The sequence below is a fragment of the Acomys russatus genome, chromosome 5 (assembly GCF_903995435.1).
Source record: "Acomys russatus chromosome 5, mAcoRus1.1, whole genome shotgun sequence".
NCBI classification, from domain to species: Eukaryota; Metazoa; Chordata; class Mammalia; order Rodentia; family Muridae; genus Acomys; species Acomys russatus.
In genome coordinates, this window is record NC_067141.1 from 11,690,303 (window position 1) to 11,716,721 (window position 26,419).

Genomic DNA, 26,419 nt, shown 5'->3' on the forward strand with positions numbered 1-26,419 from the left:
GCGTAGGTGTTAATGCCAATTTTATTCATGGACTTGACTTCCTCAAGATGCTTAAGCAGATGGGAGGTGTGCGAGTGTGAGCACTTAGAGAAGCTGGGCTGCCTCCTGCTGCAGAGGGCTTTCCTCGGTGAGCCCTGTCATTGCCCATCTCGCGGTGTGTGGATGACTCAGTCAGCAGGAGATCAGGGTCAGAATCCTGAATGTAGTGTTCTCCACAGAGAGCCAGATGTGAGGAGGATGTCGACAATGTCACCTTCACAGTGGTTTGCCTGTCAAAATGAGACTGATGATATCAGATCGCATTCTGAGTCACCTCAGATGGGTGTCCTGCCTAGAAACAAGGGTCTTAGTGCAGTGCAGCCTCCTGCAGACACTTGTCTATTGTAACATGGCTGTGATCCTTGACTTCAATGAAGAGTTCACAATAGTAGACTTGGTGTCGAGCAGTGACAAAGCCCAGGGTTCCCTTGTGTGGCGTTATTGCAGAAAGACAGTGAGTTCATGGAGGCAGTCACCTGACTCAGCCCTGAGTGGTCAACAGTAGCTTCTGCAAGTTTAATGCTTTTATATTGGGCCTGAAATGCTTTTCACGCATTAACTCTGAACCCTGAGCTGCCGTGAGAGCCTTTGCTAGGCACCCATAAACTTCTTCTCTGCCAGGGAGCTCCTCACTCTGTGCTTTTGTCTCTCCTAGAGCAACCTGCTCTACCCTTTTCTCTCCTGCTGGCAGCTGTGGGTCAGGGTGGAGATGATTGTGCACATGCGCAGTCTGTGTGTTGTGACTAGGAGGGCTGTGCCTTCTCCCTGAAACACTGGGATTCTGCAGTGTATGTCATCATCCAGAAGAGGCTCATGTAGTGTATGGCCCTCAAAGGCCTTAGCTACAAGTTGGAGAATGCATCTACTGACCATCCTGGGCAGAATCAACGCATGTCAACACTGTTTGCAGAAACCCAACCTTTCTGTTGACATTGAAATCAGGGTGCAAAGTGATAGGGGTATGGTTTTTAACAGGTCAGGGTGCCCAAGAGGCAACAATGGTGGAGCTTTCATCCCATGTTGCTTTAAACCTGATGTATGAGCTGCCCATGTATTGCACAAGATACAGTCTCTACACAGGAGCAACTAAGGAGAAACTACCATGTCTTTCAGGAACAGATGGTGGTTTGGCCCTGAGGCTGGTGAACGGAGGAGACAGATGTCAGGGTCGCGTGGAGATCCTTTACAAGGGCTCCTGGGGCACCGTGTGTGATGACATCTGGGACACCAACAATGCCAATGTGGTGTGCAGGCAGCTGGGCTGTGGCTGGGCTGTTTCGGCCCCTATAAATGCCTGGTTCGGACAAGGCTCAGGACCCATTCTCCTGGATAACGTGGTCTGTACAGGACATGAGTCCTATCTGTGGAACTGCTCCCACCGAGGCTGGCTCTCTCATAACTGTGGACACCATGAGGATGCTGGGGTCATCTGTTCATGTAAGACCTAAACACAATTTGAATTGTCTTCTTGTCACGAGGTTTTTTTGGCCATTTCCTCCTGTTCTCAGACTTACCTCTGCGCTATTACTTCTTGGACTCATCCTGCATTGTTGAGTTTCTCTCACTCCGTGCCCTGTCACAAATTCACACAGGTGTGTGGGAACTCTTGAGTTTCTTTGCAGTAGGTGACCCTGGAGGTGCAGATTTAAGTCCCAAAAATACCAGTGGCTTCACATGCTCCCTCCTGCAAGCAGCGCCATATGGATGGAATGTACTTGGCTCCTGTTTTCAAGAAGTAGCACCCAGGCACCCAAGGGTCAAAGCAACAAGCCATTATTGTAGCTGAGGAACATGCATTTTCCTCAGCATCCTGGGGTCCTTGACATCCTTTACAGAGACAGAACCTTTGCAGGACAGGCTTGTTGGAGCTTCCCACTTTCCTTCCTCTCATAGGCATTTTTGGTTATTCATAGTCAGTTTAGGCTTGCACGGGAGCTAACCTTAGTCATTTACTATCAGAGGCAGACAAAGGAATGAGGAAATAGAGTGTAGACATTGCAGGGAGGTAATATATGTTGTTCTCATGAGCCAGCGTGAAGAATTCGTATTGGGACACCAAAGCCAGGAAGACCACAAGTTTTCAACAGTATTTTTACATGATGGTACATCAATGGATCTTCAGCAGCTCATCACTGAGACTAGTTTTGGCTGAATACCACCATTGTCATGCAAAGAATTTTTAAAATTTTATTATTTTAATCATATTACATCTCGATTGTTAGCCCTTCCCCTGTTTTCTCCCATTCTTCCTTCTCTCCCACTTCCCCCCTTCTCCCCTCTCCTATGTCTGTGATTGAGGGAGACCTCCTCCCCCTATATATGCTCTTAGAATATCGAGTCTCTTCTTGGTAACTTGCTATCCTTCCTCTGAGTGCCACCAGGACTCCCCATCCAGGGGACATGGTCAGAAAAGGGGCACCAGAGTTCGTGTGAGAGTCAGATCTCACTCTCCACTCAATGGTGGAGAATATCATGTTTGTCGGCTAGATCTTGGTAGGGGTTCGAAGTTTACTGCCTATATTCTCCTTGGTTGTTGCCTTAGTTTGAGGAGGACCTCAGGACCCAGATCTGCCTGGCATAAAGTTCTTCTTGTAGGTTTCCAGCACCCTGTGGGTCCTACTGTTTCCTTATTCTTCCATGTTACTCTTGCTTAAAGTCTCAATAGAATGTCCTCTCCTCTGACCCACTTTCTTGGTAAGTAAAGTTTTTCATGGTACATATCCCTTGGACTAGTGTTTTGATATAAGTGAGTATATACCATTTGTCTCTTTTGTCATGCAAAGAATTTTGTAGCCTGTCCCTGGAGTAGGCTTTGGGTTTGGGGTGCAGGGTGGAACTCAGTGAGTGTATCTGGGTTTCAGCGTACATTGGTTTTAACAATGCTCTTTCTGTAAATCCACTCTGTCCCCATTGTTACTGTGGCTGGTGTCCTGTCCTCTGTGCGTAACCTCCTTTTTTTTTTTTTTTTTTTCTTCTCACAGATGCCCAAAACCAGAGCACACCCAGGCCAGGTGAGTCTCAGCACCTTCATCCGGAAGATTTCTGTTCTTGGCAATCCTATTTTTGTGGGTGCACACTCTTCTCTTGGCACTTTAGAATTCAGTAGGCACCTTCTTGTCCCCATCCCAAGCTGGCACCAAATATTTGGGTAGAGTCTTGGTTGAGATGTTTGGAAGTGAGGTAAGAAGCCACCCAGGGAGTAGGCTTTGGCACTTTTACATTCAGACCTGTCTTCAAGTTGATGTGGACACTCTCCATCCTCCTGAAAGCATCAGCATCATCCACGTCATTTCCTTTTGTTCCTACAAAAAACCCTTTTTCGGTTGCCTGGTCACCTTCCCAGCAAAGGATGAAGATGCTATGTGAGGTGGATGGAGAGGCCAGGAATATTTTGTGGTCTTGATTTCCAAGAGAATCAATTCTTCTATGTGTTACACTCTGTTGCCTTTGCGATTTTGTCTCTTTCTCTGCTCTTTAGCTAAGTCTGGAACATGGTGTCACATGTACCAGTCCCATAGTTGGGTCCCCAAATGGTCAGGTAGAGCTTCTCAGAGGAAAGCATGTCTTGATTAGAGAGAGGTGGAAGAATAGTCTGGTATCCTGCAGGGCCTTTGTTCCTTGGAGGAGAATGTGGGTTGGACCCTCATGCGTAAGTCACAAGTGCAACTCTTGAATAGATCCTGCATTGTGTAAAGAAATATCTTTTTGTGTCCACTTCTCTCTTAAACTTAGTGTAATGTTCCTTTTGTTTTTCATTTTCAGACACATGGCCTACTACTTATCCAGGTAAGTGTCTTCTCGCCATGGTTCAGCTCCCTGCGTATCTCAGGACAAAATCTTTACTAGCTAAGAATGAATGATGGTTAAGGAGTTCCCTGCCTCACCCATGGTCCTTTGTGTTTGGTTCAGAAAGAAGTTTCATGTATACTGTAGTCATTGATCTGTTGCTGGTAGGAGATTCCTGTTCCTTTCTCAGCCACAGACAACAGCTATAGCATGGGTGGGAGTCATCAGCACTCTGTCTGCCCCAGAACCTTCAGCATCCTTCATAAAGTACAAAGGTAGCTTCTGTTGAGCCAGCATCACCCTCTGCTTGTCTCAGTGGGATCACAGAGTCGCAGCCCTTATTCCATTTTGCTTAATTTTGCTTTCCTATAAACTAATTTGCTATGGAGGCGCTTTCCCGTGCCATTTACCTTTTGCAAGAGTCATGTGACAGTGGACAGTAGAGGCTGTTCCCATAAGGTTTCTAATGTATAGATGACATGATTTTTTTTTTTTTACCAAGCAACTGTCATTCAGGACAAAGGTATAATTTCCCTGGGGCCGAGGATCACCTCATTGTTCTTATGATGGACACATGAGCTCATGGTCAGGGCCACCACATAATCTCAAGAAAATGACACTCTTTTTCAGCCATAGTGCTTCTGTGTACTATGGTTTCTGGTCCAGAGCATGAGTCCCTTTACAGAACCTTGATGCAAAGGCCTTGCTTCTACTCCAGCTTCGTTTCCCTCTCTAGACTGCTGGGCACCAACTCCTTATTATGGCAAGTTTGGCATGAGACCAAAGCATAGCCTTTAGTACTTCAACCACGAGGCTGGAGAGAGACAGGATTTCAGGGATCTTCTTGAGGCATGTGGTGGAGCACAGCTCAGAAAGACAAGGAGAGAGAAAGGAATAAGAAAGATGGCCTGTCTTTCCTGTACATCCCAAGTACTACACAGAAATCCATGTCCCATTTACTCCATCGCAGAGTAATGGAGTTAATAAGCAGGTTTGAAAACAGCTGTCAGGATGCAACATGAGGTTGTATTCATGAGCAGGAGTCCAGGTGTCCAATATGAGCCTTTGGAGGAGACTTTCTAATCCCTCTTAGCTGCATGGCATTTCCAGAAGACCTCGGTCCTGGATGTTGTTATTCAGAACAGGAGGAAATAGGTGTTCTGTCCTCAGGGCTTCCTCAGATTTCCTATGTCCCCCAGAGAGATTGATACCTATATCAGGAAACACATGCACATTTCAAATAATCCCTGGGAGAGGTGTCGGTGATACCTGAAGTTCCCTTATGTCCAGGGTGCAGATAGTCTGTACCACCTGTCCAAGGCATTGGTCCCCACCATACCTGCCAGGTGGGAGTCAGACTGGGGAGAGGCTTTTCATCCTGAAGACACAAGAGTCATCAGCTCATGTGAGTTGGGTGAACCTCTACTGTCTTCTTCCAGGATGGAAGTCCTTACTCTTGGGTCTCCACACTGAATAAATTTGATCTTTCTTATTTACTGAAATCACCTTATGTCTTCACTGGGAGTGAGGGTTACCTCTTTTAAAAGGGCCGGCTATGGAGATTGTACCTGTTGACCCACACCCAAGGACAAGTATCCTTTTAACCCCTAACTGTATAGAAGAATCAAGGAGAAAAATCACTGGCTTCAGTGTTTCTTCTCCCATGTTGAGCTCTGTGGTGAGAGAGCGAGGTGCCATGTAGAGTGAGGAATGCGCTGTAGTAATGAGTGTACTCCAATTGATGTGTTTTTGTGGGAAGCTCGGTCATTAGAGACCGTACCATGTACAAGGTTTTCTGAATGAGGAACACTTCAGTTCATCTCTTTGCTGCAAGCCAACATGGGTGGGACTAACCCAACTGTGCACCTTGAACTCACACCCACACTCTAACACTAACAAAATCCAACACTAACCCAAATGATAACTCTACCAACCCTAACCGTAGTCTTAACCCTGAGGCCTAGATGGTTCCATGTATACTTTTGGCCTGGACAAGGCCACTTAACACCTGAATCTCTGGACAGCTATGAAATATAAAGGCCAGCCTGATACCTTGTCCAGACACATTTCTCACCTATAATTGGACCAGAGGGTGGACTAATAATTGACCCTCAAGAGGAACATCTTCCTGAAAGTATAAATGGCTACCAATCCCTACTGTGTGAAAGGGGATTTTTGTGGCTTAATACAAATTGTGGCCAGTGTCACCCACCCAAGTTTCAGATTAATCTCCTTCTGATCAAGGCATCTAACATGGCTTCTTTTTTCTCAAGGTGCCCAAGACAGTGTCCACTCCCAGTCCAATGAGTCTAGCAGTTATTTAGGTCACATGTGTCCCTCTCTCTCTCTCTCTCTGCTCTGCTGACAACACCACACAGCTCACATAGCATGGGTAGGACCCTACAGAATTATTGCTGCCCCAGAACCTTTGTGTTGTCTTTCAAGTAGAAAAGTCACTTCTGAGGAGACCATGTCACCTTCCCACCTGGCCCAAGAGAATAAGAAACTTTCAGCCCTTAATCTAGTTACTGAGCAGGATGTCCCTGGTGCTGTTAGGCTCTCTCTGTCTCAGGCAAAGCACTGCCTTGTCCATTGATTGTGTGTTGAGGAACAATTGGGACTTCTCTTGACATTGTTTAGGAGAGAATTAAAGTTGCCAGTGGGGTCTGGGTCACCTCACTCTTCCCGTAGTGGTCATCCACAAGCATGGTCTAGTGTGGTTCTAGCTCTTTACAAGTCTTTTCTCCCAGGCAGAGGGACTTCCTGGCCCTGAATTCCATGTCTCAGGCACTTCATGTTTTACTCTTGATTCATGCTATGCCATTGTAATCCACCTTTGTTTTCCTCTCTAGATTGGTGGAATTCAACAGTGCCTTCTAATGGTAAGTATTTTAGATTCAGCATGAGCACTAGCATTCACAGTGCTCAGACCAGCAGGTTGGAGAGAAGTGTGCAATCCTTGAAATCTGTGGTGGAGCAAACATTAGAGGGAGGATGGACACACACACATGCACACTAACACATACACGAAACACTCACACACACACACATACCCCACACGCATGAACACATGGTATTCTAGCACTCACGAGGCTGTGTGAGGTTACCCTTTACTTTCAGTCTAGCCTAGGTGGCATTACATAGATGTTGAATTAGTTAAATAATGCATATTTCAAATAATGCAGATATGTCCCCCAACCATATGCTAGTGTGTATAATGTTTGGTCCTCAGCCAGTGCAATCAGATAAGAACAATTACATGGGTTGTGAGTATGGGAAACTTTACTTTTGTAGTGATTTTACTAGAGCTTGGCACATATCAAATGTAGGCATGTTAGAATTAGTGTCTGTAGTTTAATGACATTTTCTACATCAGTAGTCTTTTAGGTCTGGAGAACTCAAGACTATATAGGTTTCTTACTCATCTAAAGTCATATAGAACTACACAGGGCAGAGCCTAATCACAACCCATCAGCAGATTTAACTGTTCTTGCATGACTTCGTTTTTCTCATTGGAGACTCAACTTTCTATTTCTTACTTTTCTCCCTCATCTGCACGTGGATGTGAAGACCCAACCACTGCAGTGCCTTCTATCCCACCAATAGATAACAAAAAGTTTCGTAAATTTCTCTGCGTAGGTGTTAATGCCAATTTTATTCATGGACTTGACTTCCTCAAGATGCTTAAGCAGATAGGGAGGTGTGCGAGTGTGAGCACTTAGAGAAGCTGGGCTGCCTCCTGCTGCAGAGGGCTTTCCTCGGTGAGCCCTGTCATTGCCCATCTCGCGGTGTGTGGATGACTCAGTCAGCAGGAGATCAGGGTCAGAATCCTGAATGTAGTGTTGTCCACAGAGAGCCAGATGTGAGGATGATGACGACAATGTCACCTTCACAGTGGTTTGCCTGTCAAAATGAGACTGATGATATCAGATCGCATTCTGAGCCACCTCAGATGGGTGTCCTGCCTAGAAACAAGGGTCTTAGTGCAGTGCAGCCTCCTGCAGACACTTGTCTATTGTAACATGGCTGTGATCCTTGACTTCAATGAAGAGTTCACAATAGTAGACTTGGTGTCAAGCAGTGACAAAGCCCAGGGTTCCCTTGTATGGCGTTATTGCAGAAAGACAGTGAGTTCATGGAGGCAGTCACCTGACCCAGCTCTGAGTGGTCAACAGTAGCTTCTGCAAGTTTAATGCTTTTATATAGGGGCCTGAAATGCTTTTCACGCATTAACTCTGAACCCTGAGCTGCCGTGAGAGCCTTTGCTAGGCACCCATAAACTTCTTCTCTGCCAGGGAGCTCCTCACTCTGTGCTTTTGTCTCTCCTAGAGCAACCTGCTCTACCCTTTTCTCTCCTGCTGGCAGCTGTGGGTCAGGGTGGAGATGATTGTGCACATGCGCAGTCTGTGTGTTGTGACTAGGAGGGCTCTGCCTTCTCCCTGAAACACTGGGATTCTGCAGTGTATGTCATCATCCAGAAGAGGCTCATGTAGTGTATGGCCCTCAAAGGCCTTAGCTACAAGTTGGAGAATGCATCTACTGACCATCCTGGGCAGAATCAACGCATGTCAACACTGTTTGCAGAAACCCAACCTTTCTGTTGACATTGAAATCAGGGTGCAAAGTGATAGGGGTATGGTTTTTAACAGGTCAGGGTGCCCAAGAGGCAACAATGGTGGAGCTTTCATCCCATGTTGCTTTAAACCTGATGTATGAGCTGCCCATGTATTGCACAAGATACAGTCTCTACACAGGAGCAACTAAGGAGAAACTACCATGTCTTTCAGGAACAGATGGTGGTTTGGCCCTGAGGCTGGTGAACGGAGGAGACAGATGTCAGGGTCGCGTGGAGATCCTTTACAAGGGCTCCTGGGGCACCGTGTGTGATGACATCTGGGACACCAACAATGCCAATGTGGTGTGCAGGCAGCTGGGCTGTGGCTGGGCTGTTTCGGCCCCTATAAATGCCTGGTTCGGACAAGGCTCAGGACCCATTCTCCTGGATAACGTGGTCTGTACAGGTCATGAGTCCTATCTGTGGAACTGCTCCCACCGAGGCTGGCTCTCTCATAACTGTGGACACCATGAGGATGCTGGGGTCATCTGTTCATGTAAGACCTAAACACAATTTGAATTGTCTTCTTGTCACGAGGTTTTTTTGGCCATTTCCTCCTGTTCTCAGACTTACCTCTGCGCTATTAGTTCTTGGACTCATCCTGCATTGTTGAGTTTCTCTCACTCCATGCCCTGTCACAAATTCACACAGGTGTGTGGGAACTCTTGAGTTTCTTTACAGAAGGTGACCCTGGAGGTGCAGATTTAAGTCCCAAAAATACCAGTGGCTTCACATGCTCCCTCCTGCAAGCAGTGCCTTATGGCTTGAAAGTACTTGGCTCCTGTTTTCAGGATTTAGCACCCAGGCACCCAAGGGTCAAAGCAACAAGCCATTATTGTAGCTGAGGAACATGCATTTTCCTCAGCATCCTGGGGTCCTTCACGTACTTTACAGAGACAGAACCTTCACAGGACAGGCTTGTTGGAGCTTTTCAATTTCCTTGCTCTCTTAGGCATATTTGGTTATTCATAGTCAGTTTAGGCTTGCACGGGAGCTAACCTTAGTCACTTACTATCAGAGGCAGACAAAGGAATGAGGAAATAGAGTGTAGACATTGCAGGGAGGTAATATATGTTGTTCTCAGGAGCCAGCGTGAAGAATTCGTATTGGGACACCAAAGCCAGGAAGACTACAAGTTTCCAACAGTATTCTAACATGATGGTACATCAGTGGGTCTTCAGCAGCTCATCACTGAGACTAGTTTTGGCTGAATACTACCATTTTCATGCAAAGAATTTTGTAGCCTGTCCTTGGAGTAGGGTTTGACTTTGGGGTGCAGGGTGGAAGTCTGTGAGTGTATCTAGGTTTCAGCGTACATTGGTTTTAACAATGCTCTTTCTGTAAATCAACTCTGTCTCCATTGTTACTGTGGCTGGTGTCCTGTCGTCTGTGCGTAACCTCCTTTTTTTTTTTTTTTCTTCTCACAGATGCCCAAAACCAGAGCACACCCAGGCCAGGTGAGTCTCAGCACCTTCATCCAGAAGATTTCTGTTCTTGGCAATCCTATTTTTGTGGGTGCACACTCTTCTCTTGGCACTTTAGAATTCAGTAGGCACCTTCTTGTCCCCATCCCAAGCTGGCACCAAATATTTGGGTAGAGTCCTGGTTGATATGCTTGCAAGTGAGGTGAGATGCCACCCAGGGAGTAGGTCTTGGCCCTTTTACATTCAGACCTGTCTACAAGTTGACGTGGACACTCTCCATTCTCCTGAAAGCATCAGCATCATCCACGTCATTTCGTTTTGTTCCTACAAAAAACCCTTTTTCGATTGCCTGGTCACCTTCTCAGCAAAAGGATGAAGATGCTATGTGAGGTGGATGGAGAGGCCAGGAATATTTTGGGGTCTTGGTCCACCAAAGTCAATTCTATGTGCTATCCTTTGGTGCCTTTGGCATTTTGTCTCTTTCTATACCCTTTGACTAAGTGTGGAACATGGTGTCACATGTACCAGTCCCATACATGGATCCCCAAATGGACAGGCAGAGGAAAGCATGTCTTGATTAGAGAGAGGTGGAAGAATAGTCTGATATCCTGCAGGGCCTTTGTTCCTTGGAGGAGAATGTGGGTTGGACCCTCATGCATAAGTCACAAGTGCAACTCTTGAATAGATCCTGCATTGTGTAAAGAAATATCTTTTTGTGTCCACTTGTCTCTTAAACTTAGTTTAATGTTCCTTTTGGTTGTCATTTTCAGACACATGGCCTACTACTCATCCAGGTAAGTGTCTTCTCACCATGGTTCAGTTCCCTGTGTATCTCAGGACAAAATCTTGACTAGCTAAGAATGAATGATGGTTAAGGAGTTCCCTGCCTCACCCATGGTCCTTTGTGTTTGGTTCAGAAAGAAGTTTCATGTATACTGTAGTCATTGATCTGTTGCTGGTAGGAGATTCCTATTCCTTACTCAGCCACAGACAACAGCTATAGCATGGGTGGGAGTCATCAGCACTCTGTCTGCCCCAGAACCTTCAGCATCCTTCATAAAGTACAAAGGTAGCTTCTGTTGAGCCAGCATCACCCTCTGCTTGTCTCAGTGGGATCACAGAGTCGCAGCCCTTATTCCATTTTGCTTAATCTTGCTTTCCTATAAACTAATTTCCTATGGAGGCGCTTTCCCGTGCCATTTACCTTTTGCAAGAGTCATATGACAGTGGACAGTAGAGGCTGTTCCCATCAGGTTTCTAAGGTATAGGTGAAACAATATTTTTACCAAGCAACTGTCATTCAAGACAAAGATATAATTGCCCTGGTGCCCAGGATCACCTCATTGTTCTTATGATGGATATATGAGCTCCTGGTCAGGCTCACCACGTACTCTCAAGAAAATGACACACTTCTTTAGCTATAGTGCTTCTGTGCCCTATGATTTCTGGTCCAAAGCACGAATCCCCTTACAGAACCTTGATGCAATGGCCTTGCCTCTCATCCACCTTTGTTTTCCTCTCTAGAGTGGTGGAATTCAACAGCGCCTACTGGTGGTAAATATTTTAGGTTCAGCTAAAGCACTAGCATCCACAGTGCTCAGACCAGCAGGTTGCAGAGAAGTGTGCACATCCTTGAAATCAGCGGTGGAGCAAACATTAGAGGAAGATGGATACACACACACACACACACACACACACACACACACACACACACACACACACAGAAAGACATGGGGTGTATGTAGCATATATTTCTAGGAATGCCCTCAGTTACCCACTTTATTCAACCAGACCCCATCACCCAATTTCTGGATCAGAAGGTTCATCTATAAACCTGTTCAAAACTTCCACCTACAGTCATAGGATAAAATCATGAGGTGTTTTCCAAGTCTTTGGTAATGACTTTCTTGGTGGACATTTTGTATCTAGACCATAATACTCTATGCATGAGAGTCACAGCCTTGGATGCAATGAGTCTGGATAGATAGAAATATCTGTAGGGTCATTGTCCTCTCTCTAAATGTCTCCAATCATTTGAGAGATTCAATACCCTCTCAGAAAATACAAACATCCTTGGGAAAAAAAAAACAAAAAACCTAAGACAGGGCTAAGAAACCCTTTGGATTCAGAGTTCATGAACTGCATAGGTCCAGACAGTGTATTCCCCACCATTGTCTGCCAGCCAGTGATAGCAAGGGTTTACTAGCTTAACCAGTGAGCTCTATGTTCACTGAAAACCTTATCTCAAAACACACGTTTGAGTAATGTACACGTGCTCAACTACTAAGGAGCATTTCTTCACACACATAAACACACACACAGACACACACACACACATACACACACACATACACACACACACAGAGACAGAGAGAGAGAGACAGAGAGAGACAGAGACAGAGAGAGAGACAGAGAGTCGGAGAGTCAGAGACAGAGAGATAGAGAGAGAAAGAAAGAGGGACAGAGAGCTCCCTAGGCTTCAGTGACTGAGCCAGCACTAGGCTAACTGTTATTGTCCTCTGTGCTTGCTTATTGTATCAAGCATTGCTCCTCCTCATGCCTGGCATCTGTGCAGTTTTTCTGGGTTCATGAGCATGTTCACTTTTTTCTGATTGCAGGTTACACCTGCGGAGGTTACCTGACCCAACCCTCTGGGTACTTCTACAGTCCTTACTACCCAGGAAACTATTCAAACAATGCCAGATGTGTGTGGAACATTGAGGTCTCAAACAAAAGCCATGTGACTGTGGTCTTCACAGATGTGCAGTAAGTGTGGGGGCAGATCAGATGGTAGACAGAAAATGTGGGGTGCTTTGAAATTCATGGGAGTGATGGTCATTTAAAGCACTGGTTCCATTATTTAGAAGGCCTGAGAGTCTTCCATGGAGGATGGGATGAGTGCAAGAGCACAAGATTTTGACAATAGTTTTGCTTAAAGTCCCAGGGTTACCATAAACTTGCTGTATGGCCACGGGATGGAACAGGCCTAATCCTGAGCCAGACGAAGGGGCTAGGACACATGCTTCCCTCAATTTGTTGATTAGCAGCTCACAAGAGAATGCGACCATACTTGGAACTGTGGCTCAGAGGGAGGGAGCTTTCATTGCTTAGTTAATGACAGTTTTGTGTGTACCACAGGGCAGTGCTGGTCATGAGGGCACCTTTTGTGTGCAAAGCTTTCCTCACAGCTCTCTCATTCCATGATCCCCCAGCAGGCAGGTGCCAGTGCACTTCCAGTGTAGTATGTGGGGTCCCTGCACTCACTGCCTGAGCTGGGTTCCCAGATCCACTCTTGGTGTCTGTAGTGGCTTGGAAGTGTCTGCTGTGGCGATACATATACATTGCATCTGTGTCCTTGCTAGGACAAAAAAAGTTTGTGTGCCTGAAGCTCAGCAGGTCCTATTCACAAGACTCTTCAGTCTGGTTCTCTTCAGCATCTCAGTGACAGTTCCCCTCAGAGAGTAACATGTCATGAAGAGTCACCCCTCTCTGCCCCAGCATAGAATGGTTTGTCACGGCCTCACTGCAGCCCTTTTCTGTAGATGTGGAATGCAGTGTGCATCTTTGTAGATGAAACACTCAAGTGTCAGAGAGGCCCCGTGACTTGTCTTGTAGTTTTTTTTTGTTATTCTTTGTGAGATTTTTATTTTATGGGTGTGTCCGTGTATATGTGTGTCTGTGAGCCATATGCATGCCTGGTGCCCACAAGGTCAGAAGAGGCTGTTATTCCCTGGATATGGAGTTGTATGGAGTTCTGAGCTGCCTTGTAGGTGGAACCTTGTTTCTCTAGAAAAGCAGGCTGTGCGCTGGACCACTGAGCCATCTCTCCAGCTCCTGGCTTAGGTTTACCCCTTTGTAAAACAATACTCTCAGATGTATTTGTTTATACCCAAGATAACTGGGGAGCCATTGAGGAAACAAATTAGAATATTCTCAGGAGACCTTCCTTTGTGGATGTAGAAGGCTTTCGTGGGGAAGTTTTACTGATTAGACATCTGAGAGCCCCAAAGGGAGAATGTAGAGCAGGCATGATGGTCTTGGGCAGAGAGAGGAGTTCCCTTTGGATTCCAGGAAGCCATCTGGTATTTCAAATGATATATAATGTCACTGTTGTCAGGAAGATGATTCCTGAGATGTGAGGCCCCACATCTCTCCAGTCACAGAAAAGGAATCTGTTTCTTCTATGTCCTCAGGCTTGAAGGAGGCTGCAGCTTTGACTATATCCTGGTATATGATGGCCCTGAATACAACTCTCCTCTCATTGCTCGGGTTTGTGATGGGTTCAATGGATCTTTCACCTCCTCCCGGAACTTCATGTCTGTGGTTTTCATCACCGATGGCAGTGTCACGAGGAGAGGGTTCCAGGCTAACTACTACTCTACACCTGTGATTAACAGCACCAGTAAGTGCCCTTGTGTGCATGTGTGTACATTTGGGACTGAGGATGTCACTAGGAGCCTTCTTGCTGCTCCTTAGCTTTCCCAAGGTTGAGACATCTGTAATAGAGGGGCATCACTTTGCTTCCTATTGAGTGGGATTATGGCAAGTGAGTCTTGGGTTGATGTCTGCGAGAAGGAGAGTCTTTTGCTAGCACTGAATGATGTGGGCTACACTGTTGTTACTGCCATCATCAGAGAAGAGAAAGATCAAAGTATAGCCAAGGCTACACACAAGGAATCGCTGTCTCAAAAAATTAAAAAAAGTAAGAAAAAATTTCAAATGCCATTTTTCAATGGACAGTGAGATGTCAGTGTCAGGACGGGTAGATGATAGTAGGGTTGGAGCTTTGGGACCCTCCTAAAGTGTAGGATACGAGCTATATCCTGAGACCTAGCACATCTGGCTTCTGTCTGAAGAAGGAGAGATTAGAAGATGAAGATGGACAGCACAATCTATTAGAAGTTCATCCCCCAGCAGAGATGTCAAGTAGACCTCTGAGTTTAAAGCTGGAGGGTTGGTGAATGTGATGTCCCAGGTTTGTGATGCGGTGAGGACCTGATGGCCTGACACTGTCCAGTGCTCAGGACCCTCTTTATGATGTTACTCTTTGACCACTGAGTTACTTTACTTCATTTCCCAAGATGACTTGACAAAACATTTTGCTTGTTTCATTTCCCACCTCCACTCCCCATCACAGAACCCAAAGCCCAAGTTTGCCACTGGCCTTTGGTGTGGGTGTATGTCTGTGTACAGTCCTTCCAGACACCAGGGTAGAATCTGTTCATGACTACAAATCCCTCCAGATGTGTGCCTCGTGTCCAGTGTGGGTGGTGACGTTCCAAAAGACCTGAAAGGTCAAATGTAACAATTTGACCTGGAAGTAGTCTAGTTACCCCCGATTCACTGATAGCCACAAATCCCAGGATACATCCTGTCAACACATCCAGACATACATGTCACCTTGACAGGGAGTCAGATGTGGGCTCTTCATATATTCATGCCAGCATTGGAGGCCAGCAGTCCCTCATCTGTGACAGCAGATGAGTGCAACTCAGTGTCTTGTCAGCTTAGTGTCATGCACTGTGGACCAGGAGGCACTATCTCCTAAAGGCTCTGACATGGCTTCTTTTTCTTACAGCTGCTCCATGGCCACCTGTGACCCCAGTTGGTGAGTCCAGATTCTTCACCTCCTATGTTCCCCCATCCCTAGTCTGCTCACAGCTACAGACTCCAGCTGTAGAATATGTGATACTCTTTAGTCCTCTGTCTGCCCCAGAACCTTCATCCTAGTCCATGATGTACAAAGGTGGCTTCTGTTACGCCAGTGTTCCCCTCTGCTTGTCTCAGTGGACCCACAGCATTGCATCACCTACTCATCCTGCTAAACTTGCTTTCCTGTGAAATTATTGGCTATGGATGCCCACTGGTGTTTTTTATTAAGGCATTTGTGGAGAAAACATTATGTTTTGCAAGAGTCATGTGATGCAGGGGACAAAGGTGACTGTTTCCGTAGGTTCCTAAGGTATAGATGGCATACGTCTTTTACCAACCCACTGTCATTCAGGATAAAGTTACAGTTGTCCTGGTTTCCAGGAATATTTCATCATTTCTATGTTGGGCATGTTAGGGCAGCCATATGCTCTGAGCAAAAGGATACTCTTTTTCTCAGCCACAGTGCTGCTGTGTCCCATGTTTTCCTTCTAAGAATACTGGTGTCCTGATAAAATTTTTATCTCTAAGTCTAGTCTCCCTTCTCATCCAGCTTAATTTCCCCCTCCAGATTGGTGGGCAACAACTCCATATTTTGGTAAATTTCAGAGGAGATCAAAGCGTAGCCTTTAGTAGTTCAAACATGAGGTTGGAGAGAGACAGGGACTCTGGGATGTCCTTGAGGGCTGTGGTGGAGCACAGCTGAAAAAGACAAGGAAAGAGAAAGGAATTAGAAAGCGGGCCTGTCTTTCCTGTGCATCCACAGCGAGGCACTCTGCCCACACAAATCCGTGTCCTATTTACTTCATCACAGAATTAATGTATAGGTTTCAAAAGAGCTGTCAGGATGCAACCTGGGGTGGACTTGCGAGCAGGAGTCCAGCTTTCCCTGAGCCTTTGGAGGACCCTTCCTATTGCCTCTGTACAGCACGGTGTTTCCAGAAGACTTAGGTCCTGGATGCTGTGATTCAGAACAGGAGGAAATAGGTGTTCTGTTCTCAGGGCTTCCTCCTGATTTTCTCTATTCTCCAGGGAGATTGACACCCATATGAGCAAACACATGCACACCTGAAATAGCCCCTGGGAGAGGTGTCAGTGACGCCTGAAGATCCTTTATGTCCAGGGTGCACATAGTTTCACCGCAAGTGCAAGGGATTGGTCCCCACCATATCTGTCAGCTGGGGAGTCAAAGAGACTGGAGAGAGGCTTTTCAGTATGGGATCAGGGGGCACCTGACTGCAGTTTTGATGGAACTTCCCTCAGTGACTGTCACTTTATCCTAGGAAATGACTCTTCATTGGCATTGAGGCTGGTCAATGGGTCAAACCGGTGTGAGGGCCGAGTGGAGATCTGGTACAGAGGCTCATGGGGCACCGTGTGTGATGACAGCTGGAACATCAATGATGCCACAGTGGTGTGCAGACAGCTGGGCTGTGGCCATGCTCTGTCTGCCCAAGGAGAGGCTTGGTTTGGTCAGGGCCCAGGGCCCATACTCCTGGATGATGTGACCTGCTCGGGGCAGGAGTCTCACCTGTGGCAGTGTCATCACCGTGGCTGGCTTGTCCATAACTGTGGTCATCATGAAGACGCGGGAGTCATCTGCTCATGTGAGTTGGCTGAACCTCAACTGTCCTCTTCCAGGATGGAAGTCCTTACACTTGTGTCTCCCTACTCAAAGGATCTTGTCCTGCTTATTTACTGAGATTGCCTTATGTCTTCACTGGGAGTGAGTTTTACCTCTTTTAACAAGGCTGCTTCTGTAATTTTCACTGAATACCTGCACCCGGGGGACAAGTGTCATTTTAATCCCTGAGTGCATAGAAGAACCAAGAAGAAAGTCACTGTCTTCAGTGTTTCTTCTCCCATGTTGAGTTCTGTGGGGAGAGAGTTAAGTGCAGCCTAGAGATTAGGGACATACTGTATCAATGAGTCTATTCCATTAAATGGGTTCTCTTGGGAAGGGTGGTGTTTTCATAATGGACCCATTTACAATGTTTTTGGAATGAGATACAAAGGGTATGACTGTCAGTGTGTGTTTGTACACAGATAGTTTTAGAGCAAGAGAGGAAAATCTATATCCTAGGCAACAACTCCTTCCATTGCTCTATGTCACGTCCACATGTGTGGCACCAACTCAACCGTGCACCTTGAAATCACACTCACACTCTAATATTAACCTAACCCTAACATCAATTCAATCTTGAACCCAAACTTAACTCCAATCCAACCCTAAACCTAACTGAACCCTAAGTCTTATCCTAACCCAACCTAACTCTAACCTTAACACTAACCATAGCCCAAGCATCACCAAACCCTGACTTGAACATTTACCCAATCATAATCCCAACTGAACTTTAATGATAACAGTAATCCTAAACCTAATCCTAAACCTACTAAAATATAACCCTAACCCCAACCCAACCCTAACACTAACACTAACATTAACCCTACCACAACCTTCACCCTAACTCTAATCCTAACCCTATCCCTAGCCCAACACTAACCCTAACCCAACACTAACCCTAACTTTAAGGCTAACTCTAACCCCGAGGCCTAGATGATTTCATATATCCATTTGGCCTGGACAAAACCACTTAACAGGTGATTAGCTAGACAACTATGAAATACAAAGTTCAGCCTGATACCTTATCCAGACACATTTCTTTCCTTGAGGAAGACCAGAGAGTGAAATACCAATTGACCCTCACAAGGAACTTCTTCCTGAAAGTGCAAATGGCTGCTAATCCTTACTGTGGGTCCAGAGATTTTCACAGCTTAATCCAAATTCTGGCCAGTGTTACCCATCCAAGTTCCAGATTAATCTCCTTCTGATCAGGGCATCTAACATGGCTTCTTTTCTTTCCCCCCTGCAGTGTCTCAGACAACATCCACTCCCAGTCCAGGTGAGTCTAACAGTCATTCAGGTCCCATGTGTCCCTCATTTTCTGCTTTGCCCACAATACCACACAGAATGAGTGGGATCCTACAGAATTATTGCTTCCTCAGAACCTTCTGGGTCTTCCGTGAAATAGAAAAATTGCTTCTGAGGAGCTCATGTAACCTTTCCACCTTGCTCAGTGGAATAAGAAAGTTTGAGTACTTAATCTAGTTACTGAGCAGGGCATTCCTGGTGCTCTTAGGCTCTCTCTGTCTCATCAAGGCATTGTCTTGTCCATGGATTGTATGTTGGTGGGCAATTAGGACTTGTCCTGACAATGTTTAGGAGAAAATTAACTTTGCCATTGAGTCCTAGTCACCTTACTCTCCCTGTAGTGTTCATCCACAAGCATGGTCTAGTGTGTTTCTGGCTCTTTATGAGTCTTTTTCTTTCAGGCACAGGGACTTTCTGGCCCTGAATTCCATGTTCCAAGCACTTCACATTTCACTCTTGATTCATGCTATGTCATTCTAATGCAGCTTTGTTTTCCTCTCTAGGTTGGTGGAGCACGTCATCTCCTTCCTATGGTAAGTATTTTAGATTCAGCTAAAGCACTAGCACCCACAGTGCTCTAACCAGCAGGTGCTAGAAAAGAGTGCGCATTCTTTGCCTTACTTGAAATTTGTGGTGGAGCAAAGATTAGAGGGGGAATACACACACACACACACACACACACACACACACACACACACACACACACACGAGGTGTATGTAGCATATGTTTCTAGGAATGGCCTCAGTGACCTACTCTATCCCACCAGACCCCATCACCTGCTTTATGGATCAAATGATTGATCTATAAATCTGTTCAAAGCTCCCAGCATCCAATCACAGGATGAATTATGAGTTGGCTTCCAATTCTTTAGTAAGGACCTTCTTGGTGAACATTTTTATATCTAGACCAGAATATTCTGTCTCTGCATGAGGGTTGCAGCCTTGGAAGTTACGAGTCTGCATAGATAGAAATGGCTGTAGAGTCATGGTCCTGTCTCTAAATGTCTCCATTCATTTGAGAGATTCAACACCGTGTTAGCAAATGCAAACATCCTTGGGGAAAAAAACCTAAGACAGGGCTAAGAATCTCTTTGCATTCAGAGTTCATGAACTGCATAGGTCCAGACAGTGTATTCCCCACCATTGTCTGCCAGCCAGTGATAGCAAGGGTTTACTAGCTTAACCAGTGAACTCTATGTTCACTGAAAGACCTTATCTCAAAACACACATGTGAGCAATATACACATGCTCATCTACTAAGGAACATTTCATCACACACATGCACATACTTGGACACACACACACACACACACACACACACACACACACACGAGAGAGAGAGAGAGAGAGAGAGAGAGAGAGAGAGAGAGAGAGAGAGAGAGAGAGAGATCCCTAGTCTCCAGTGGGTGAGACAGGGCTAGGCTGTTAATGAGCTCCTCTCTTAGATATTGTATCCAACCTTCCTCCTGCCTGGCATCTGTGCAGTGCAACCTAGGTTCTTGAACATGTTCACTCTTCTCTGATTGCAGGTTACAACTGTGGAGGTTTCCTGACTGGACCCTCTGGACACTTTTCCAGCCCATCTTACCCTGGGAACTATCCTAACAATGCCAGATGTTTGTGGAACATTGAGGTCCCAAACAACTACCGTGTGACCGTGTTCTTCACAGATGTGCAGTAAGTGTGGGTGCAGAGGACATTTTAGAGAACTTTTGAAATTCATGGTGATGATAATCAATGTGACATTTAAACTACGGCTTCCAGTTTTGACTTGGCATGAGAGGGTGGGGGAATGAGTGCAAGAGCCCAGGAATTTGAGATTAGTTTGAAGTCACTGTTTAAAGTCACGAATTTGATGTATGGCCATCAAATTCCTAAGTCACCTTCCTAAGTCTCAGTCAAAAGAAGGGGCTAGAATGCCTGTTTTCCTTTTCTTGTTGGTCAGGAGGTCCCCAGAGAATGTGAAAATACTTGGAACTGGTCTCAACAGGAGGGAGGGCTTGTGACTTGGGTAATGCTAGCCTTGGGAGCACAGTGTCCAAATGCACCTGTTCTGTGCAGCCCTTTCCTCATGGACCCTTTTCTTTCTGTGGGCCCTCAGGATCTAGGGTGCTAGTGTTACTGCTTGTTGCATACGTCAAAGTTCTCATCACTCATATTCTTACAAATGAAAATGTTCTTGAGTGGCGGTGATGTCTACAAGGACCCATTAATATACACGTCATTGTGGGAGGCACATAGCCTAGATGGCCAAGAAACTGTAGCAGTACTCTGTAGCACCCTAGTGGTAGTGTCCACTTCTTGTGCCCTTTTATGAACTGCTTTTCCCCCATGTGGTGCTCCATGTGGACATTACCACTGCCTTCTTCAGTTTGCATAGGGCTCGCTGTTAGTCTTATGGGAGAACGAGACTAGTGGTCGCTGTTAGTCTTACAGAAGAATGAGATAGGCATTCGATGAGAAACCTGATCCCACTGTTTAGTTCTTTCACTATTCATCCCTATCACTCTGAATTCAACGATAATTGTTTTATTCTGGAAGGGATCTGGGAGCACTTTGAAGGAACAAGTCAAGATTTCTCTGGGTACCTTCCTTAGTTGATTTAAAGAGCAGTCAGAAAGAGAGCCGATTGATCTCATACATGGAGCCTTAGATGAAAATACGAAAAGAAGTCGTGATTGTCTTGGCAAGATGAATCCCCCCCTGGATTTAAGGAAGTCATCTATTCTTTCAACTAATGAACTTGGTCAGGGTTTCCATGGCAAAGGGTGCTGAGGCCCGAGCCGTCACTGAAGTCTGGATAGCAGAGAACTGATCTGCTTGCTTTGTCTCCTCAGGCTGGAAGGCGGCTGCAGCTATGATTACATTGAGATTTTCGATGGCCCCCAACACGGTTCTCCTCTCATTGCTCGGGTTTGTGATGGGGCCTTGGGCTCGTTCACGTCAACATCCAACTTCATGTCGATTCGCTTCATCACTGATCACAGTGTTACTCAAAGAGGGTTCCTGGCCCAGTACTACTCAGAGCATAACAACAATGTCACCAGTAAGTCCCCTGGCAGAGCAAAGGCTCCTTAGGCCTGGGCGCGTCACCGAGAGCCTTCTGCTCCTGAACTGTCCTGGGATTGTAACGTAAAATACTAGAACTCCCAACTGCGGCTCCTATGACTGATCTTCTATATTACCAATTGAAGGATACTGTGTTAGTGTGTCTTGGGACTTTACATCCAAGAGAAGGCCAGGGCCAGCACAGATGAGAGTTGTAATGGCCTTACTATGGTTGGCAAAAAAAAAAAAAAAAAAAAACCCAAGAAGGTATAAGACAATGTTCTGAGCAGACAGTGAGGAGGCAGTGCTGGAAGGGGTTGCAGGTGACACCAGGCTTGAAACTTTATGACCCTCCCAGAGTGTGAGTCACTGGCCATGCCCTGAGATCTAACACATTTAGCTTCTGTCCAAAGATTGATACCTTTGGGCACTGTAATACAGGCAGCTACTGTAATGGAGGCTACACGGCCCCAGTTTGAGAAGGTATAAGAGCTTTTATCTATATTGGTTAAGGGTTGAGCGTGGTGATATCCATGGTCTTTTATTTTACCAGAATCAGAGTCACCAACGTTCTCCCTAGCCAAAGGACATTACCTAATGACATTGCCACTGTGTTACTACTGTACAGTTGCTTTACTTCCTGGGAAAATTCTAACTTGACAAAGATGGCTTGGATATTTAAAATCCAGCCTCCAGTTCCATAGCAGAAAATGTTATCCATCCAAGTGCCCTCAGTGGTCGTTCCTGAAGATGAGGCTGATTATAGCCACTAGGTACCCTTGGAGCCATAGTGATTCTGTTGGGAGCCTCCATCTCACGTGTGGACCATGCACATCAGCCATCTTGATCTGTGTATCTTCACCTGGGAAAAGAGCTTCCTGAGGGTTGTGGGGTTTGGAATCCTGGCTCAGTGCATGCTCTTTTCTTGTCCGTCAGCTCTTCAGTGTCTGTCACATCACATGCAAGCCAGTGTGAGCAGGAACTACCTTCAGTCCATGGGCTATTCTGCCAGGGATCTTGCCATTCATGGTTTTAATACAAGTTACCAGTGTCAGTCCCAGATAACACAGAGCCGGGTCATATTCACAATTCCCTACACAGGCTGTGGCACTACCAAACAGGTAAGCTGGGCCCTGCATACTCTATTATTTCCTATTGAGCATGCTTTCTTTTGTCAAAAAAATAGTGTGTGTGTGTGTGTGTGTGTGTGTGTGTGTGTGTGTGTGTGTGTGTGTGTGCACGCACGCACATGCACCACTGTATGTATATGGAGGTCAAAAGACAACTCTTATGGGAAATGGGAGTTAGTTATTTCCTTCTGCCATGTGGGTCCTGGGACTAGAACTCAGATCATTAGGCTTGGTAGTAAGGTCCTTTATCCTCTGAGCCATCTCACTAGCCTGAGTGTGATTTAGCACAGTGATGGCTGCCATGCTTCTAGAACTCTGGGGACCTACAAATTATGGCTGTGATGTAAGTCAGAGCAGAATTCGTGTGAAGGGAGACAGAAGCCTCTGCTATGTAGCTACAGCGACTTCCAAATAGGAGGGATGAGGAGGCAGAGAGGAGAAGCCAGGCAGTTTTCCACAGCAGTGTCCAGCAGAGAGTGTACCCGGCAGGACTTTCCTCACACTTACAGCTCCCAGGAAAAGCTTGAGATTTTGCAGCCTGGAGCTTCTATGGTTTCATATGGGATGCGTGAAAGAAGTAGAGGCCCCCTAAACCAAAGATATAAGCACACCTTACTTGAGTTCTACAGCAGCTTAACGCTGTCATACACAGCACTATGCCTCTGAGGAAGCCAGTGCACTGTTGCAGTTTATACTCACTTGGTTCCGCGGTTGCCGTTTCCTGAGTGGCAAACCTTCTGACATTGTACCATGACACTGTCATCTACAAAGTCAGCTCTGAAGTACTGCAGACTGACTTACAAGAGCATGTACCCTCTCCTCCGTGTTCTGAGTAATGTAGCCCATGGACCATCATGGGTTGGAAAAGATGAGCTGAGTGGTCACCCTCCCAGGTTTGCCTGAGACTTAAAGGTTTTAGCATAGACTGTCCCATAACTTAGGAGAACACTAGCCTTGGGAGAGCTGGGACTGTTGTCACCTTGTCAGTGGAAAATGCAGTGATTAGTCTGTGTTGTACCCTCAAAATCTTATTTATCATCATCATCATCATCATTATTTGAGATGGGGTTTCTCCATCTAATTCTTGGTGGCTCTGTAGACAAGACTGGTTTTGAACCTCTGCCTCTTGAGAATGCGGATTAAAGACTTGCACTACCATGCTTGGCCATGCCCAAATTATTTTTTTCTTTTTACTTTTATTTTTTTATTAATTCATTCATATTACATCTCAATAGTTATCCCATCCTTTGTATCCTCCCATTCCTCCCTCCCTCCCGCTTTCCCCCTACTCCTCTCCCCTATGACTGTGACTAAGGGGGACCTCCTCCCCCTGTATATGATCATAGGGTATCACACACCCAAAATCTTAACACGTATTCTTGTACTGTCACCCCTACTTTAGAAGTAAGGAGATTGAGTTAATAGAGGCCAGGCCTATTGCCCAAAGCAATTTACACCAATGGGACAGGAGTGACATTACAGAGCAAGAATCTCAGAAACATTTAGTTAAGAAAAAAGAGCCAGACACAGAAGAGTTATGCAAAAATTATACGTATATTACTATTAGATAGCAAGGCCTCACTAATACGAAACTTAGCCAAAGAGAATCACTGTGCACTGGGGAAATGGTCATCATCATGGGTGTCTTGCTTCTAGGTTGGAGGATGTGACTTTTAAGCCAGGATGGAGATGCTCAGGCAATGGGAAAGTGGTGTGTCTTACTGTGGTGGTATATACAGGGCATACAAGTTAAGATGCTTGTAGTTTTCAGGGTCATGTTCAGGCACCAGACATATAATAAGCCTTTGCCACAAGCCAGGCACTGTATGAAGGACTAAGGAGAAACTCCTTTCTGTTCCTCTGACACACAGTAAACACCAAGAGAGGAAGCAGACACTGTTAGCCAACCAAGTGGGCCTTGAGCCTCCTATGGCTGTGTGTGAGGGTCTACTCACCCATCTCTCTTGGTAAGACTCCACACGTGCAGGAGTTCCTTCTGAGAGGAATTTGGTACATGAGGTGAGCTTCTCACAGAGAACAATTTGCATCTGCCAGGCCAAGGAGGTGGCTAATTTAACCCAGTTTTCGTATTTTGCTCTGTAAGTTAACCCTGTTAGCTCCAGCCTTTGGTGAGTCAGCCCACAGAGGGCGACTACTCCTCCTTTTCCCCAAACGAGCATGCTGGAGCTTCAGACATCTCAGATGCTTGCTGGTGGCACTTCATAGGCCATCGAGGGCTTTTAAACCAGTGTGCCAGCCATACCTCTTCTAACTTGAATGAACCTGGGTAGCACGCGCTGCATTCCTGTTTCCCAACTTATGAAACAGCCATGTCACTGGGCCAAACCCAGTGCTTCAGAGGCAGGGGTGATGTAGTTTGTGTTCGCCACCGTTGGTGCCCTGGTACAGAGCCCAAGACTGTATGGTAAGTGTCAACATCTATTATGGATGCCAGGCACTGAACTGAGATTTGTACATGACTTCTGAAGGTCTCGGGATGCCTTTACCCCCACTTAATTACAGCAGAGAAAGGCTTAAAGAAGCTAAGCTATGTGCTCAAGGCCATGTACACAAGAATTGTGGAGTCAGTGTGCTCTGTAGCAGGAGCTGTTCATGTCTCTGCCAGGCTGCCACACAGTGGGAGGGTGACATGTTGTCTGGTGTCACAGAGCAGATGAGTGAAAGGCATGCTGGGACGGTGAGATTCACATACAGGACTTTCTGTCATATTGGCTGTCTTCCCACCTGGCTAGGTACCAAGCAAGAATTTTAATCTAGAGTCATAACGGCACCTTCAGATCAAGAAGTAAGTCTGTACTCTGTGTATTGTTTAGAGAAGGTTCAGAACTGAGCTCCATCACAGAGAGACAAAACTGGACTTCGTGAATATACTCATGTTAAATGTAATCTGAAGGACTTATGCGCTTTATAACACCGTTGGTACCAGAATATGAATCTTTAAGAACTTTGGAGAATTTACAGGAGAAATGTAGTGTGCTTCCCCTGAGAACGTGAAGAGCAAGAGTTCTTTTTGCTGGTTCTTCCCCAGACCTGGAACTGGAGTGCAGGCTCTGATGCCCTCTGCTAAGCAGGCTGGCCCTGCCCTAGGCTCCTCTCAGTCTGTGGAGGGAGAGATCAGACTAGGGAAGACAAGGGGAGTGTCAAGGAGGTTAGGCAAAAGCTCTTGTCTCATGTGAAGTTTTTCTGGAAGACATACACGTGGAGTAGAGTTCTCAACAACAGACAAAAAGTAAAAGGCTCTCTATTCCGAAAGGTAAATATACGTAAGTTGTATAAGTGCTGGCAACCCACTTGTCCAGGTCCCAACCAATTAGAATAGTTTCATCCATCCTTCACAGTTCACATGACTACAGTGGAAAGCTCGCTTTCTGTCTCTCTCTGTCTCTTTCTCTGTGTGCGTATGTTTCTCTCTCTCTCTCTCTCTCTCTCTCTCTCTCTCTCTCTCTCTCTCTCTCTCTCTCTGTCTATCTCTGTGTATTTCTCTGTCTCTGTCTCTCTGTGTGTGTACTTGTGTGTGTGTGTATTTCTCTGTCTCTGTCTCTGGGTCTCTCTCTTTCTCTCTCTCTCTCTCTCTCTCTCTCTCTCTCTCTCTCTGTCTTTGTGTGTGTGTGTGTCCTGCCCTGCCTTTTCTTCCACTATGAGAATACAGTTTCTTGACGTTCCAGATGCTGTCCATGTCACTTGCTATTATTCTCCTCCCCATATATGTATGCTTAGAGCATACTGAGCTCTAACCACATGGACTGGGAGAAGAGCATCATAGCACTAAGGTCAT

At 45.9% G+C, this 26,419-nt stretch overlaps 1 protein-coding gene across 1 annotated transcript in view; it reads left to right on the forward strand.

Annotated features, from left to right (window-relative positions):
• The window catches only part of Dmbt1 (deleted in malignant brain tumors 1), a 67,474-nt gene that overhangs the window by 35,311 nt on the left and 5,744 nt on the right, over positions 1-26,419 (forward strand). The window contains exons 20-33 of the mRNA XM_051145093.1: positions 1,015-1,476; positions 3,021-3,050; positions 8,475-8,936; positions 9,868-9,897; positions 10,626-10,658; positions 12,483-12,630; positions 14,058-14,328; positions 16,622-17,120; positions 18,387-18,416; positions 18,949-18,978; positions 19,849-19,851; positions 19,975-20,122; positions 21,283-21,491; positions 22,430-22,614. Coding sequence (XP_051001050.1) covers positions 1,015-1,476; positions 3,021-3,050; positions 8,475-8,936; positions 9,868-9,897; positions 10,626-10,658; positions 12,483-12,630; positions 14,058-14,328; positions 16,622-17,120; positions 18,387-18,416; positions 18,949-18,978; positions 19,849-19,851; positions 19,975-20,122; positions 21,283-21,491; positions 22,430-22,614 — 2,540 coding nt within the window. The remainder of the gene's footprint in view (positions 1-1,014; positions 1,477-3,020; positions 3,051-8,474; positions 8,937-9,867; positions 9,898-10,625; positions 10,659-12,482; positions 12,631-14,057; positions 14,329-16,621; positions 17,121-18,386; positions 18,417-18,948; positions 18,979-19,848; positions 19,852-19,974; positions 20,123-21,282; positions 21,492-22,429; positions 22,615-26,419) is intronic.